The sequence below is a fragment of the Arvicola amphibius genome, chromosome 9 (genome assembly GCF_903992535.2).
Source record: "Arvicola amphibius chromosome 9, mArvAmp1.2, whole genome shotgun sequence".
NCBI classification, from domain to species: Eukaryota; Metazoa; Chordata; class Mammalia; order Rodentia; family Cricetidae; genus Arvicola; species Arvicola amphibius.
The window spans coordinates 82,122,412-82,137,975 of record NC_052055.2 but is presented as its reverse complement, the minus strand read 5'-3'; the positions used below and the strand labels follow the sequence as shown (position 1 = coordinate 82,137,975).

Sequence of the window (15,564 nt, the reverse complement as noted above, 5' to 3'; positions counted from 1 at the left end):
AGTTTACCCTATTGGCAGGAAAAAAATAAAAAGATGGAAGTATGAAAATAAGTCAAATTGCTCCTATTAATAGACATTGTGATAAAAGAGATGGAAGTGTGAAAATAACTCAAATTGCTTCTATTTACAGATGTTGTGATCCTATTTGTAAATATTCTAACTCATTAGAAAACTCTGAAACTACACAGTAACAATGGCAACGTAGTACTGACTGTTACAGAAACAGATATGTAAATCAATTGATTATAACAGAGGACACAGAAATAAGCCCACATAGCAATAGCCGTATGCCTTCTAACCAAAGTGGCAAAGGCATGTACTAGATAAAAGTCCATATCTTCTCCAAATGGCGCTGAGGAAATTGGATGTGCATGTGTAGAGGTTGGAACCAGGTCTCTGTTTCTCATCTCTTACAAAATCAACTCAAATGTATCACAGACTTGAACTTTGGAAACAGCTGGAGAGAACCATAAGAGAAACATGCCCAGATGTAGGCACAGACAAGAACTTTCTGAATAGGGACTCCGAAGTAACAAATGGAAATGTGTCAAACTGAAAAGCATCAGCATGGCAAAGAAAAAAAATACCAAAAGAAGAAGTCATCTGACAGAGGGTTAATAAACAGTATAGAACTCAAAAGTCAATACTAAAAAAGGAGATATTCTAGTAAATAATTTACCAAATAAACTGGACACATTTCCAAAAGAACAACAAATGATTAAAAATATATTTAAAAAAATCTGTAGTCACAAGAGAAATGAAAACCAAAACTACAATGAAATTGCATCTCACCCCAGTTACAATTTAATCCAAGCACTCAGGAGGCAGAGGCAGGTGGAGTTCTGTGAGCTGGAGATCAACCTGGTCTATGTAGCAAATTTCAGGACAGCCAGGGAGATACAGATAGATAGATAGATAGATAGATAGATAGATAGATAGATAGATAGATAGATAGATAGACAGACAGATAGATATAGCTATATATACATATATATATATTGATATATATATATATATATATATATATCTGTCTCAAAAAGAAAACAAAGCAAAACAAACAAAATAAAAACTGATGAAGATAAGAAGGACTGGCAAATCCTTATACTGCTGACTGCAATGTAAAATGGGTAGGGCCACTATGGCAATCATAAAAGAGAACATAAAATTCCCATATGATACCACACACACATATCCAAAGGCCTCTTTGTCAGTATGCAACACAGAAACATGCATATCCATGTTTATTGATGTATATTTACAGCAGATGAGTAACAAAATCAGTCCAATGTTGAAGAGCAGGTGCATAGATAAAGAAAAAGTGGTACCTAATGGAGTTTTATTAAGTCACACAGAAGAGAGAAATTAAATGGATGGCACAGCATTATCATCATGTTAACTGAAACAAGCCAGTTTCTAAAAGACGATTATCCTTGGGTTCATGCAGCCGGTAAAGGCCTTTGACACACAAGCCTGAGAGTCCACATGAATCTGGAAGGAAAAAAATGTTATCCAAAGTTGTGCTCTGACCTCCACACATATGCCAGGCCACACACTTCCTTGACAGCAGTGATAATTATTATTATCTGTAATTTTATTTTATATATGTGTGCAACATATCATTATCAAGTCAACCACCCATTTCCTTCTACCCACTTTCAACCCTATTTACACCATCTCTCAATCTATATGCTCCTTTTTTTAAGTCCACTTAAAGCTGCCAGTATGTTCATGGGGTAGGGTTATAGATATTCTCTCGGAGGTTGAAAAAATGGGAAAAAAAGAAAACTGACTTCCCTCTCCCAGCAGCTCAAACTGTCCATAGCTCCGCCGTTAGGGGTGGACTTGCTCACCACCTGCCTCCTGCATGCCAGGATTTAATATGGCTTGATCTTACCATAGTCTTGTGTATGCAGTAACAACTACTGAGTCATGTGTGTAAGTGTCCTGTTGCCCAGCAAACCCCTTCTCACTGGAGTCACCCACCTTCTCTGTCTCTTAAAGGAAAAGTGGTATCCAATAGAATTTATTTAACTCACACGGAATACAGAAATTAAATTGATGGCTCTTAAAATCTTTCAGCTCCTTTGGTGTGATAACCCTTGAGCCTCAGGAGGAAAGGGCGTGATCCTGAGGACCCATTTTAGTGCTGGGCACTAAATTGGTTATTTTCTGCATTGACCCACTTTGAGTCTCTGTGCTACTCACCATAATTACAAGAAGCTTCTCTGATGAGAGTTGAGAAATAACTTAATCTATATGCATAATGAGACGTCTTTAGAAGTCGACTTAATACTATGACTAATGATCAGAGTTCCTTTTATGGGGCATGGAAATTCAGGCAAAATTAGAAGAGGTTAGTTATCCCCAAAACATAAATGCCACTTTTATACTACAAAGCCTCTCTTGCCATTTTGGTCATTATTGTAGCTCACGGAGTGTATTTCTGGGTATGACTGATGGTTAGTTCTCTCTAAGTAGGGTACATGACACTTCCAGCAATGAAAAAGCCAACCAGTAGGCATGAAGCTTTCAGGTCATTACCAGTTTTATTCTTCCATATTATAAGGCTCAAGCATATGGGGTCTTCAGCAATAGGGTCTTATCATCAAAGTTCTGGAGGATACCCTAAATTAAAGTATCGCATGACGTCTCTCACTTATAGAGCACAGGAGTGAAAAAAGACTTGAAAGTAAAAGGATGATATTTATGAATATGGAATGCTAAAATGAAAGGGGGAAAATTACTTCTCTAATGCAATATTGAAATCAAGTTATTAAAACAATAATAGTTGTATGTATAGAGAGTTGTGTTTCAAATAGCATCACCAAGCATTGCTCTATGACAATGTTTTCTTCTTCACGATTTGACCTACTGTGCATTGCATTGAGTAGATGGTGTAAGGAGATAGAAACAGAATATATAATAACTTCTATCCTCCAGAACTCATAATCAAAGGAAAGGTTAAATACAGTAAATACAGAATATCATTTACAAAGCCAAGTAAGACAGAACAACAGCGTGGTTCTGAAATGAGAGCTGAGTTCTTACATTTAATTCAGGCAGCCAACCACTCAAGTAGATCTCTGATTTTCATAGTTAGTGATGAATAAATTCATTGCTTGACCTTACTAAGTGGAAAGAATATAGGCTTGAAAAACTGTAAATAATAAAATATCCCCAAATCACAATGTCTCACTTTGGAAAAATGTTATATGTGTGTAATTGATGAATCTGTTTTACTACTGTCAATATTAAAACTCATTTTCTTTGTAAATGTCAGCTAATATTCCATACTACAGTATAAAAAGTACTGGAGCTGGATCAAAGGCAGGGCATGACACACAGCAGCCTGTGTCCTGAGTTTGATAACACTATCCAGCACACCAGGAGCAAAATTTCTGAGCATTGTGGCAGCATGGTGAAGATTAAGTATAAGATGCCATGGATAATTTTAATTGGAAGTTATTTGTTAAAGATTAAACAGAATTTAGTGAGCTTTCATCAATCTGCTACTTGGCTCTTTCACTTAGCAAGAGTGAAGTGGGAGCAGAGCTTGTGGCTGTGAGGCACACTTGGCATTTATGTGTGTACCATTTTCTTCCCGGGTAGACCTTTGCACAAAAGATTCTCATATTTCTTAATATGTTGAACTCCTTCAAAATAAAATTACTATTTTGTGTTATACAGACTTCACAATATAATTTTCCATACTTGTAAAAGGAATACAGTTTAATATTTCCAAGACTTAAGCATATTCCTTTGATGACAGCTAATGCGTATGTGTTTTAGAAACTCATGTTTAAAAATATTGAAGGAGTTGTCAGCATTTGGATGAATATCAAAAATGTTGTGTATTAGTTTGATTATTCTTGAAATACAGTAGCTTTCCTGAGGGTAAAAGAGAAGAGTTTCATCTAGAGCCAAGAATGCATCAGTCTTGTACAAAATAATGTGCCTCTGTAATTATGCTGTAATTAATATTGGTATATTTAATCTCAACGTTCAGTTTACTCATAAATATTAGGAATTTGTTGTTATCTTGGAATTAGCCTATTGAGCCAACTTTCCATGCTTATATATCATTTTGCCAGTGGTTTTTAAATTACAAACAAAATCGATCAATTTCTCAGTCCCCAAGTTTTACTCCTAAGATAGTAAAATAGAAGTTCCTCCTACTTTCATGCCATTATTTTTTCCAAATCATATAAAATAACAAAAGTGATAAATGTGTAGATTTTACTCATCAACCATAGTGTAGAAGTCAAGACTTTGACAATTAGCAACAAGCAGAAATTTTGTACTAATGTTCAAAAATCTGTTTCAATAATTTAGACAGAATTTTGTTATTTTTATTTATTTTTTCTTTTTAAAATTGTTTTTATTGAGCTATATATTTTTCTCCACTCCTCTCCCATCCTCTCTCCTTTTCTTCTACCCTCTCCCATGATCCTCACATTCCCAATTTACTCAGGAGATCTTATATTTTGCTACTTCCCATGTAGCTTAGATCCACATATGTTTTACTTAGGGTCCTCATTGATGTCTAGGTTCTCTGAAATTATGATTTGTAGGCTGGTTTTATTTGCCTTATGTCTAAAACCACTTATGAGTGAATATATATGATATTTGTATTTCTGGGTCTGGGTTATCTCACTCAATATAATGTTTTCTGGATCTAGCCATTTCCCCACAAATTTCAAGATGTCATTACTTTTTCCACTGTGTAGTACTCCATTGTGTAAATGTATCACATCTTCTTTATCCATTCTTTGCTCAAGGGGCATTTAAGTTGTTTCCAGGTTCTGGCTATGACAAATAATGCTACTACAAACATAGTTGAGCACATGTCCTTGTAATATGACTGAGCATTCTTTGTGTATATACCCAAAAGTGGTATTTTTGGGTCTTGAAGTAGGTTGTTTCCTAATTTTCTGAGAAATCACCATACTGATTTCCAAAGTGGCTGTGCAGGTTTGCACTCCCAACAGCAATAAAGGAGTGTTATTTCAAGTCTGGACTGCTTGATGTTATGCTATATGAACTGGACATGCAAAACATGCAGAAAAATGGCTGCTGAAATTGCTGAATGTGAAAGACATTCTTAAGGACACAAAAGAAAGTGATGACAAACTGCCAATATAAGTGGAACTATCTCTGAAATTTTCTGCTTCATGGAAAATTCTGCCAGATACTATGGACCTATAAGCTAAAGATTGGATGCCCCATCTTTACAGAAGAACTTCTGGTGACTGTTCAGGCAGAAAAAAGTCTCTATCAATTCTCGAGTTTTGGAAGTTGCTTACAATGTACTTCCTGTTAACTTAGATAATATTATATCCTTTTGGGGTCTTTGATGGAGTTGAAGAATAGATAGTTATAATTATAGTTTTCCTTAGTTATGACAGAAGATAAAGTAGATATAAATATTGTAACTGTAATTCTTGCTTGATACCAGTTTTGTTACATGTAATTTTACTATGTTAAAGATAAAAACTTTCTTTTTATTTGAAAAGAAGAGGGGGAATAGTGTGGAAATCCATCTGTATATTGGTTAATAAATAAAGAAGCTGCTTTGGAAGAATAGATAGGTGGGAAAACTAAACTGAATGCTGGGAGAAAGTAGGCAGAGTCAGTGAGACACCATGTAGCCACCACCAAGAGACAGATACCTGGAAACTTTACTGGTAAACCACGAGCCACATGGTAAAATATAAAATAATAGAAATGGGTTAATTTAAGATATAAGAGCTAGCAAGAAAGACCCTTAAGCCACTGGCCAAACAGTATTGCAAATAATACATATTTCTGTGTGATTATCTCAGTTCTGAACAGCCAGGAATGAACAAACAGCCTCCCCCAATATTTCCCTTTACCCACATCTTCTCCAGCAAAAGTTGTCATCACTATTTTTGATCTTGCCCATTCTTCATTCTTACAGGTATAATATGGAATCTCAGAGTTGTTTTGATTTGTATTTCTCTGATGGCTAAGGATATTGATCACTTCCTTAAGTGTCTTTCAGTCATTTTAGATTGATCTGTTGAGAATTCTCTGTTTTAGGTCTATACCCTCATTTAGTTATTGGATTATTGGTTCTTTCCATGGCCAATTTCTTAAGTTCTTTGTATATTATGGAAATTAGTCCTCTGTCTGATGTGGGTTTGGTGAAGATACTTTCCCATTCTGTAGACTCCTGTTTTGTCAAGTTACTGTGTCCTTTGCTTTATAGAAGCTTCTCAGTTTAAGGAGGTCCCACTTAATAATTGTTGATTTCTGTAACATGAGGGCCAGCTTGTTGGGGTTTATGTCCTGCCCAGTTCTCACAGCCAGTAAGCCCCTAAAGAATCACACAGAAGTTTACATTAGATATAAACTGATTGGCCCATTAGCTCAGGCTTTGTATTAGCTCTTATAACATATACCAGCCCATTATTCTAGTATGTGTTAGCCACATGGCTTGGTACCTTTTTCGGTGGGGTAGGTCACATCTTGCTTCTTCTGGCGGGACTCATAGGAATGGGCTTCCTCCTTCCTAGAACTCTCCTGTTCTCATTGCCCCGCCTATACTTCCTGCCTGGCCAATCAGCATTTATTTAAAACATGATTGACAGAATACAGACAATTCTCCTGCACCACTTCCCCCTCTTTTTTTTTAAACAAAGGAAAATATCCATAGTCCATTTTGGGGGAATGTGGGCATACTATTCCAGGCTACTTCTGGCTGGTTGGGGGAGCTGATAATCTTATGGGGACCTAAAGAAAATTTAGAGTTATGATCAAGTCCTGACTGGAGTATCCTGTTAGACTTGATCATCTCAGGCAGCAGTCTTGAATCTGTTCTGGATATAGAACTCAGACATCTGGGCCATCTGTTCCTACCAGAGATTTCTCAGGTGGTCTTCCTTGATCAAACCAGATTTTTCTTAACTCAGAATGAATTCACAGCTCTCATTTCCTGTGGAAACAAAAGCAAAATCTCTTTTCCAAAGTAACATACCTTTTGACTTCAATTTTGAAGTCAAAATACCTATCTTGGATTAATTTAGCAGCATTTATAAGCAAATATCTTTTAGAAGCTGTTGCTCCTTCCTCAGCATTAAAACAATTCAAACAGAGCACAATAACAAAAAGTATCAAGATTCTCTGTGTGTTTTCCATCTTTACGCGGCTTTATTTTAACCTCTATTTCTTTTATTTTTACTTTAAATTTTTGGTTTTTTGAGACAGGTTCTCTGTGTATCTTTGTCCTGGAACTCCCTCTCTAAACCAGACTATCTTTGAACACACAGAGATCAGCCTGTCTCTGCCTCCCAGGCATTGGGATTAGAGGTGTGTGCTACCACACCATGAAGTCACAGAGGTCAGTCTACCTCTGTCTCCCAAGTGTTGGGATTAAAGGTGTGTACCACCACACCCAACAACTCTCTTTTTTTATTTTAAGGACTTTAACCTTCTTTTTTTTCAAGCCTGCATATATTTTAACACACTTTAAACCATTTAGAAGTTTTCTTCATTTTTGAATCCCTCTTTCCTGTGTATCTCTCTTTTTCTTACCACATGAGTCTTTAATTAACCAAGCAATATGGGTAGGATTAAAACCGTGGCTTTGACAGCTGGATCCAGCCCATTCCTCAGCTTTATGAGATTCCAGCCTCTTGGCTGAGGTACCTGCCAGAGCAGTGTTCACTGCCACAATTCTACAGCATTTCAAGGTCCTTGCCAGCAAGCAAGCTGTAACAGTGTGTCCACAAACAACACTCAAATGCTCTCTCTGTAGCCGGACCTCCTGCCTCAAAGAGTCAGAGTTTGCACTGGCAGGATGGCCCAGAAAGCCAGTATTTTAAAATGGTGCAGCTTTTTTCCTGCTATCGCTGAAAACCAAAAAGCATGTGGTCAGCTTTTTATCAACACTAAGTGTTTCTTGGCAGGATCTCTTAGAAGAGCTGCAAGGCTTTACAGCTAAAGCTGAGTCAGGAAGCCTCTCTTAGATGAGAGCACTTGCTTGTCTCTAGCAAGCAGAGCATACTCGAGAAATTGCTGCTACCAAGAAGCCATGCTTTACTCTTTCTTCTCTGCCCAGAATTAATTCCCAAGTTCTGTCAGGCTTTATGTGGATGCAGTTGTCCACATGGGTGCCATTCTGTAGCATGAGGGTCTGCTTTTTGGGGTTCCCACAGCTAGCAAGTCCCAAAGAAAATCACACAGAGGTCTCCATAAGATTATAAACTGATTGGCCCATTAGCTCAGGCTTCTTATTAGCTCTTGTAGCTTATATTAACCCATTGTTCTTATCTATGTTAGCCACATGGCTCAGTACCTTTTTCAGGGGGACAGATCACATCCTGTTTCTTTGGTGATCTTGGCAGGACTCGGAGGAATGGGCTTCCTTATTCCTAGAATTGTCCTGTTCTCATTGCTCCACCTCTACTTCCTGTCTGGTTGACCCCCCTATAATTCCTGCCTGGCAAATGAACATTTATTTAAAACATGATTGACAGAATACACACAATTCTCCTGCACCAGCTTTCAGTGACTGTGTTACTGGGTTTATATTTAGGAAGTGGTCTCTTGTGACAATACATTCAAGTGTACTTCCCACTTTCTCTCTTATGTTGTTCAGTGTGGCTGGCTTTATGTTGAGGTCTTTGATCCATTTGGACTTGAGTTTTGTGCATGGTGATATATATAGAACTATTTTCATTCTTCTACATGTTGATATCTAGTTATGCCAGTGTCATTTGTTAAATATGCTTTCTTTTTCCATTTGATATTTTTTGCTTCTTTGTCAAAAATCAGGTGTTTGGAGGTGTGTGGATTAATATCTGGGTCTTCTATTCAGTTCCATTGGTCCTCCTGTCTGTTTTTATGCCAATATCAGGCTGTTTTCAGTACTGTTGCTCTGTAGTAGAGTTTGAAGTCAGGGATTGTGAAGCGTCCAGAAGTTCCTTTATTATACAGGATTGTTTTGGCTATCCTTGGTTTTTTTCTTTTTCATATGTAGTTGAGTATTGTTTTTTCAAGGTCTGTGAAGAATTTTGCTGGGATTTTGATGTGCATTACATTGAATCTGTAGATAGCTTCTGGTAAGATTGCTATTTTTCCTATGTTAGTTTTACCTACTCAAGAGCATGGGAGATCTTTCACACCATGTTAAACAAGATAGACTCCCAGCCAGAGGAACAAACCATTACATGAACACCACTTAAATTAATCTGTATTGTGTTGTTTTCTAAACGTTTAAACCATAATAAACTGAACAGGCAAGTCAGGAGAGACACAGGGAGGCAGAGATGGGTTTTCTGAAACTGACTTGGTGGTGACAGGATCATCAAGAAGCTTTGCAGACAGGCAGATTATTTGAAAGCAATGGGATGGAGACAGATGGACTCAAATACACAAAAAACTAAGCAGCCTTGGTATTATATGTAAGGAATGAGTATGAGAGAAGAGAGTGTGGGGTATGGGTCTGATTTCTAGATTGAGTGACAAGACAATGCTGTGTGGGTACTGAGGTAGGGAATGCCAAAGGGAAGTGGGGAGGGTTCTACATCCAGTGTTTGATTGCCACATTTCAGATCCAAGCGGGGGTGTCACACAGGCATTTGGCTGTTAGATCTGCATATAATAAACAAAGGCTATGGGTCTAGGAATTATGACTGTAAAGGATCTGAAGCCCACAAATAGAGGAGATCATGAGGAGAACATAAACTCTGAATATGAGTGTAAACTTCAACATATTCCTATTTGAAGGTGCAAAGGGGAAGGCAGAAGCACTAGGAAAGACCAAGAATAACCTATAATAATTGCTGAAGATGAAGAATAGCAATACAGTCTGAGTTTTAGGTTGAGTAGGACATCTTGTAATAACAAATACCTCTGAAACTCAAGAGACTGACTTTCAGAATAACAACTCCTGGGATTTCATCAACATTTTTATGATCTGAAAAATAATGACTTTCCTTCATCATTTGATGACAATAAGAGAAATCATGTAATAACATGTAAGATGCCAAAAGGTACATGTTATAAATAGAAATATTTGAAGCCAATCATGCGTTTTCTAAAATTATACAAAGCTGCTCTCAACAAAACTATAATTTTATTTATAAAATTTAAATATGTAAATGGTAATTTTTCTGCTTATAAATATTGTTAGCATCCATGTTTGGTAGTTTGACAATATGGAGTTTCAGTAATAAGAAGGGTTTTTTTGTTTGTATTTTTGAGGTTTTTTATTGTTTGCTTGTTTGTTCATTTGTTTAACCTTTCGTCTGACTCAGAACTTCCATTTACTCTTTTCTGGAAACAAGGAAGAGCCATTTATCATTATTAATATATTGATAGACTGATATATTAACATTGCAGGAGCTCAAATGACTTGAACTTGTTAGGTTTCACCACTGAAATGAGTATCAATTGTCACTACATTCTTTCATGGCAGATGCACTGAGCTAGAGTGGTAACATGTGTTCCGTTTTCTTCACAGGCTTCCATAGGGATACAAGGCCCCCAAGGTCCACCTGGAAAAGAAGGTCAAAGGGTAAGTAAGCTAAGAACAGCTGGTAGAGTTTTCTAACTAGGAGGATAATTATTTTTGAGCACTAATAAAATAAAATAAAAATATAGCAAACAGGTGCACATAGGGTATCAGCTACCAAAGACAGAATATAAGATTAGAGATTCTGACAGAAGTTTAAGGTCAGAAAATTGGCAGCTCAAATGTACAGATGATTATTTGTAGAAAATAAATGAGCCCTAATTTGGTCTAGAATATTTTGGCTATAGTTTTCATCCTTAAGCTAATGAGTATTTTGGTTGAAGTCCAATCTATCAAATACTCTCTAAAAACTGTGGATATTAGCTGTGCTCTTGACCCAAATTAGCTAATTGACATTAGTGACTCTTTGTAACTCTTATTTAATTACTATTTATTGATTTTAACTGAGATGAAATAGGCAATAAATGAGTATCAGTTATAGGTGGACATAGCACAATAATTCAATCTCTGGCCAGAGCGAAATCTCTGTGTCTCCACGAAAGGGAATCCCTGAAGGATTCTGGCAACTGGTTCACTCCACTGGGACTCTTGACACATCCTTGGGTCACGTTGTACTGTTTTCAGTTGATTCTGGAAGCTCGCGTGTTTTCATATGCTTTCTCATACGCTGTTTATCAAGCCTTTGTGCTACGTAAAGCAGGCATTATCAGTGCTACAGCAGTGTGGATGAGAGTTCTGTAACATGGATTCAAATGACTTGGCTTTTGGCTCCTGAAATAGAGGTCGTGTTTTCGCTTGTTGCCCAGGTATACCTTACATTATTCTCATTTGTTCATATTAATCTCATTTCTACCCTATGTGAAATAAATCAAACCCTTCAAATATATCACGGTAGCTAAACTATCTGAAGACCAATTTATTAAGCTTTGCCTTTGGGGGGTTAATAAAGAAACGATTCTCTTGATACTTTTTTCCTTCATTGTATGCATTCCTGAGCCCACTGCAGGCTGGTAGTTTGTCCCATGAAACACTAATTGACCTCCTGCAGGTATCAAGAATGGAACTAGAAATGTATAGTCTTAATAGGGTGCAATGCAGTATGTCAGGTAAGCCCCATACCACGGACAATAGACACTCACTGCTTTCTAAGATGTTTCTAGTCTGGGATGATGCTTTGGATTTGCGCTGGCATGTGCTCAGGTAAACACTGCCCTCTTTTGTTAGAATGAAAACATCTGCCCAGTCATGTTCTCTCTGCTGTATGGTTGTCTATATCACATCGTTGGAACAAACCTTGTATTATTTCATCTTCTGGATTTCAGTCTCTAATCTTCTATTATTTGAACATTATGTCCCTGTGATTTTGTTATTTTGAAGTACAAAAAATTATGTTTTCCAGTCAAACAGGCCCCATATTTACATCATTGAAATCATTAATAAATTCTAAACAGAAAAAGACCTGCCAACCCAAGCAACACCAGCACAGCCTACCATCTTATCCCGGGCTTGTGACATGCTAATCAGAGTACATACAATGCACGTGAATTCCGCTTCCTTCTCACCCACGTTTCTTAATTGGGTTTGAAAGATAATTATGAGAGACTTGTCAGGTACTATCTGAAACAAGAAACTATTCAAATGAGAGTTTTGTTTTGTTTTGCTTTAATACATTTCCGTTGAAACTATGCCTTATCAAAGCTTTCATTTCTGAAAAAGATAGGTCAAAGGATAAATGAAGCTGATGTATTTTTTTATAATTGCAGAGGCAATTATTTGAACTATAGTTCAATCACAAATATACCCCACTTATCAATGTGTGTATTCCAGAACATTTCCTATTACTTTCTTTCTATTTTCTTTAAAGAGCAACAACATCAGACAGTAGATAATGAAACAGGATTTGATAAGTCACTGTTGTGGATAGCTTGTCCCTGTTTCTATTGCTCTATCAAAAATTCCATGTATTTCAAAGAAAATAAATGGTATTATCCATAGTTAAAAATAATTTCTGAATGTGCCCAAAGATGCTACTTAAACAGGAAGTGAATTAATATGAGGAGTACACCCCTGTAGATTTAGGCTTATAACATTAAGAGTCACCATTTCTCCTCTTTAAGGGTGCCAGGTAACAGTTAGCCTCAAAACACATTAACTATATGTAGAGGTGAGATGCAGACATGTCTGAACACACACACACAAATACACACACATTGCACACACAAACATATTTACAAGCATGCACACACACCTTCAGAAATTAAAACTAATAATTATTCCACTTCATTGAATTTTGAAATAGTATAGAAAAATCTATAACTATAAAATATATTGATCAACAGTCAACAAATGTGTAAATTAGGTTACAGGTATCTGACTCTTGTTACAACTGTTAAAATGAAATATGAAACACATGACAGGTCCCCAGGACTTAACTTCTAGACTCAGTGTCTTTAAAGGGAAACGTTTAATAGTAGATAAATTAACTTCTAGATTTCCTTTGTGATTACACACATAAAAGTATCTCACATTAAGACAATTATATGCCAGGCAGTGGTGGTGCACGCCTTTAATCCCAGCACTTGGCAGGCAGAGGCAGGCAGATCTCTGTGAGTTCAAGACCAACCTGGTCTACGAGAGCTAGTTCCAGGACAGGCCCCAAAGCTACAGACAAACCCTGTCTCAAAAAAACAAAACAAAACAAAAAAAATTATAAAACAAGTCTGGTGTAAAGACATATGTTGAAAATGTAACTATTACAAAAATATGTATGTATTGCTAAGTTATTTTTATTAAGACACTATGTCTGTCTGTCTCTCTCTGTATGATAAAAAGATTTCTATTCGATTCAGTGACAATACTGTTTTATGGGTATTTAAATAGAACTCTGAAATGTTAATGAGTTGATTTTATTTGTCCTTTAAACTGACATTAGTTTAAAACATATTCATTTAATAAGCCATAAAAATTAATGTTCTTATACTTGAAAAGTAACTTTAATTTCAGCAACATCCTATGGCAATGTGTAAATGAAATTTATAGGAATGTTTTCTTCACCTGATTTTCATCTTTATTAATTTTATTAACTTAACTTTTTTTGAAATCCTGTAAGTAAAATATTTGACTAACACTTTTAGTCTTATACACTTTATTAATCAATGCACGTTTTACAATTTAGCTAATATATATTGATCTTATGCTATGAATACTGTGTTTTTGAGAGGAATAAGGGGGCAAACTATGTGAAGGCCTGGAGAGTGTTAAGCCTATAATGAGAACAGAGAAGGGAGTAGGAAGGTACCCAGAATACAGCAGGACCAGGAAGTCAAAGGAGAGAGCTTTAATATTTATGGAGAGGGGCTGGGAAGACTGTTCTTCAAGAGGAACCAGGTTCAAGTCTCAGCACCCACATGGCAGCTCGCAATTATCCATAACTCCAGTTCAAGGGGACCTGACACCTTCATACCAAAGCACATAAAATAAATTATTTCTAAAAACACTTATGGAGACTTCAGTAGGATTAAAACTCACATCAGGAGCTAGAAAGATGTTTTGGAGGTTAATAGTTCTTTCTGCTCTTACAGAGGTCCAGTGTTCAGTTCCCAGCACCTACATGGTGGCTCACCACAGTGAAACTCCAGATCCAGGGTTTTGGAGCCCTCTGCTGGTCTCCACAGCCTCCTGAGCACACATGGAACATATAAAAGTGCACACACACACACACACACGACACAACACAACACACACACACAATGTTCAGCAAAGTCAGCAAAAAGAAGTTTGTTAAGAGAAACAGGCAGATCCAGTGATAATCGAGGAATAAATTTCAGTTGATTAATAGACAAGGCCTTAGAAGAGAAAATGGAACAGATGGGGTAAGGAAATGAAAGGGGTCTTTGTGAGGACGCAGAAGCAGTAATGGGGACTAGAACTGAAAGGAAGCCCAGAAAAGATTTGTGCTAAGTGACTTAGTTCAGGTGGCAGGTCACGTGTTCGTAGATGCTGACATGAAATACCTCAAGAGAGCTGACTTTGATAAAGATCTTCTCTGAGAGACAGATTCCCTGAGGAGTTCTTTATAATAGAATCTCTCAGCGTATAAAAAAAGCTATAATTATTCGATGTAACATTTTTTCTTATATACACATTGAATATATGTGAACAATATGAGTTTAACGTGAAGCTAATACGATTTCTTATAAAAAAAATTATTCGAAGTCTAAAAATGAGCATTAATGAGTCAGCTAGTTACCACGTTAAATGCATTTTGCATGGTTAGACAAAGACGACATCTCATCCTTACCCTCTGTCACTAGAATCTCATGTCAATATTAACAGAAATACTCTTTCAATTTTCCTATAACTTTCCTCATAACCCCCTTCATCATATTGCCAGGTTATCCTGTGTACCTGAGCCTGCCCTCAGTCACGGAAAGCATGGATTTCTTCCTTTGACTCTGAGGTGCAGATTTTACTTTCCCTCACAGAGCTAGATGCCCGCCCTGTCTGGCATCAGGAATCCTTGCATTTAACGGAACACAGACAACTGGAGTTGCTCAGACTCCACCCCATTGTCCTTGCACAGATTTCGTGGCAACGGATTTCCTTCATGATGTTGGAGCCAGCAAAATGATAGCAAGTCAGGGAGAGTGGCCTGTCTGCCTACTTCTCATGCCACAGGCAAGACGGCGGTTAGTGCAGAGCCACACGGGCTCTGAGGCCAGACTGATGGAATTTCAATCCTGACTGTGTCATCACGAGTGAGTTCCTCTGGCCCTCTGCACCTGTTTCCTCACTTAGAAAACATAGATCATAATACCACCCACCAAGGCCCGCTTATACAGAGTACAAAGTACATAGAAATGACCATCATTCTCATCTCCAGCCTGGAGATCCAGAGACGGTGAAAGGGGAGGCAGGGCACATCACCTACGAGAGCTCGATTAGCGACACTGTGTAATAGTCAAGAGAAGTCATTTAAGAAAAATGCTTTTCACTACTACTTCCTTCCCCTTGAAGGGGAAGACGTGAAGATTGATGTTCTTACTGTAGAGAAGCCAAGGCCTCGA

At 37.2% G+C, this 15,564-nt stretch overlaps 1 protein-coding gene across 1 annotated transcript in view; it reads left to right on the top strand.

Moving 5' to 3' along the window:
* The window catches only part of Col19a1 (collagen type XIX alpha 1 chain), a 302,587-nt gene that overhangs the window by 159,224 nt on the left and 127,799 nt on the right, over positions 1–15,564 (top strand). The window contains exon 17 of the mRNA XM_042055762.1: positions 10,487–10,540. Coding sequence (XP_041911696.1) covers positions 10,487–10,540 — 54 coding nt within the window. The remainder of the gene's footprint in view (positions 1–10,486; positions 10,541–15,564) is intronic.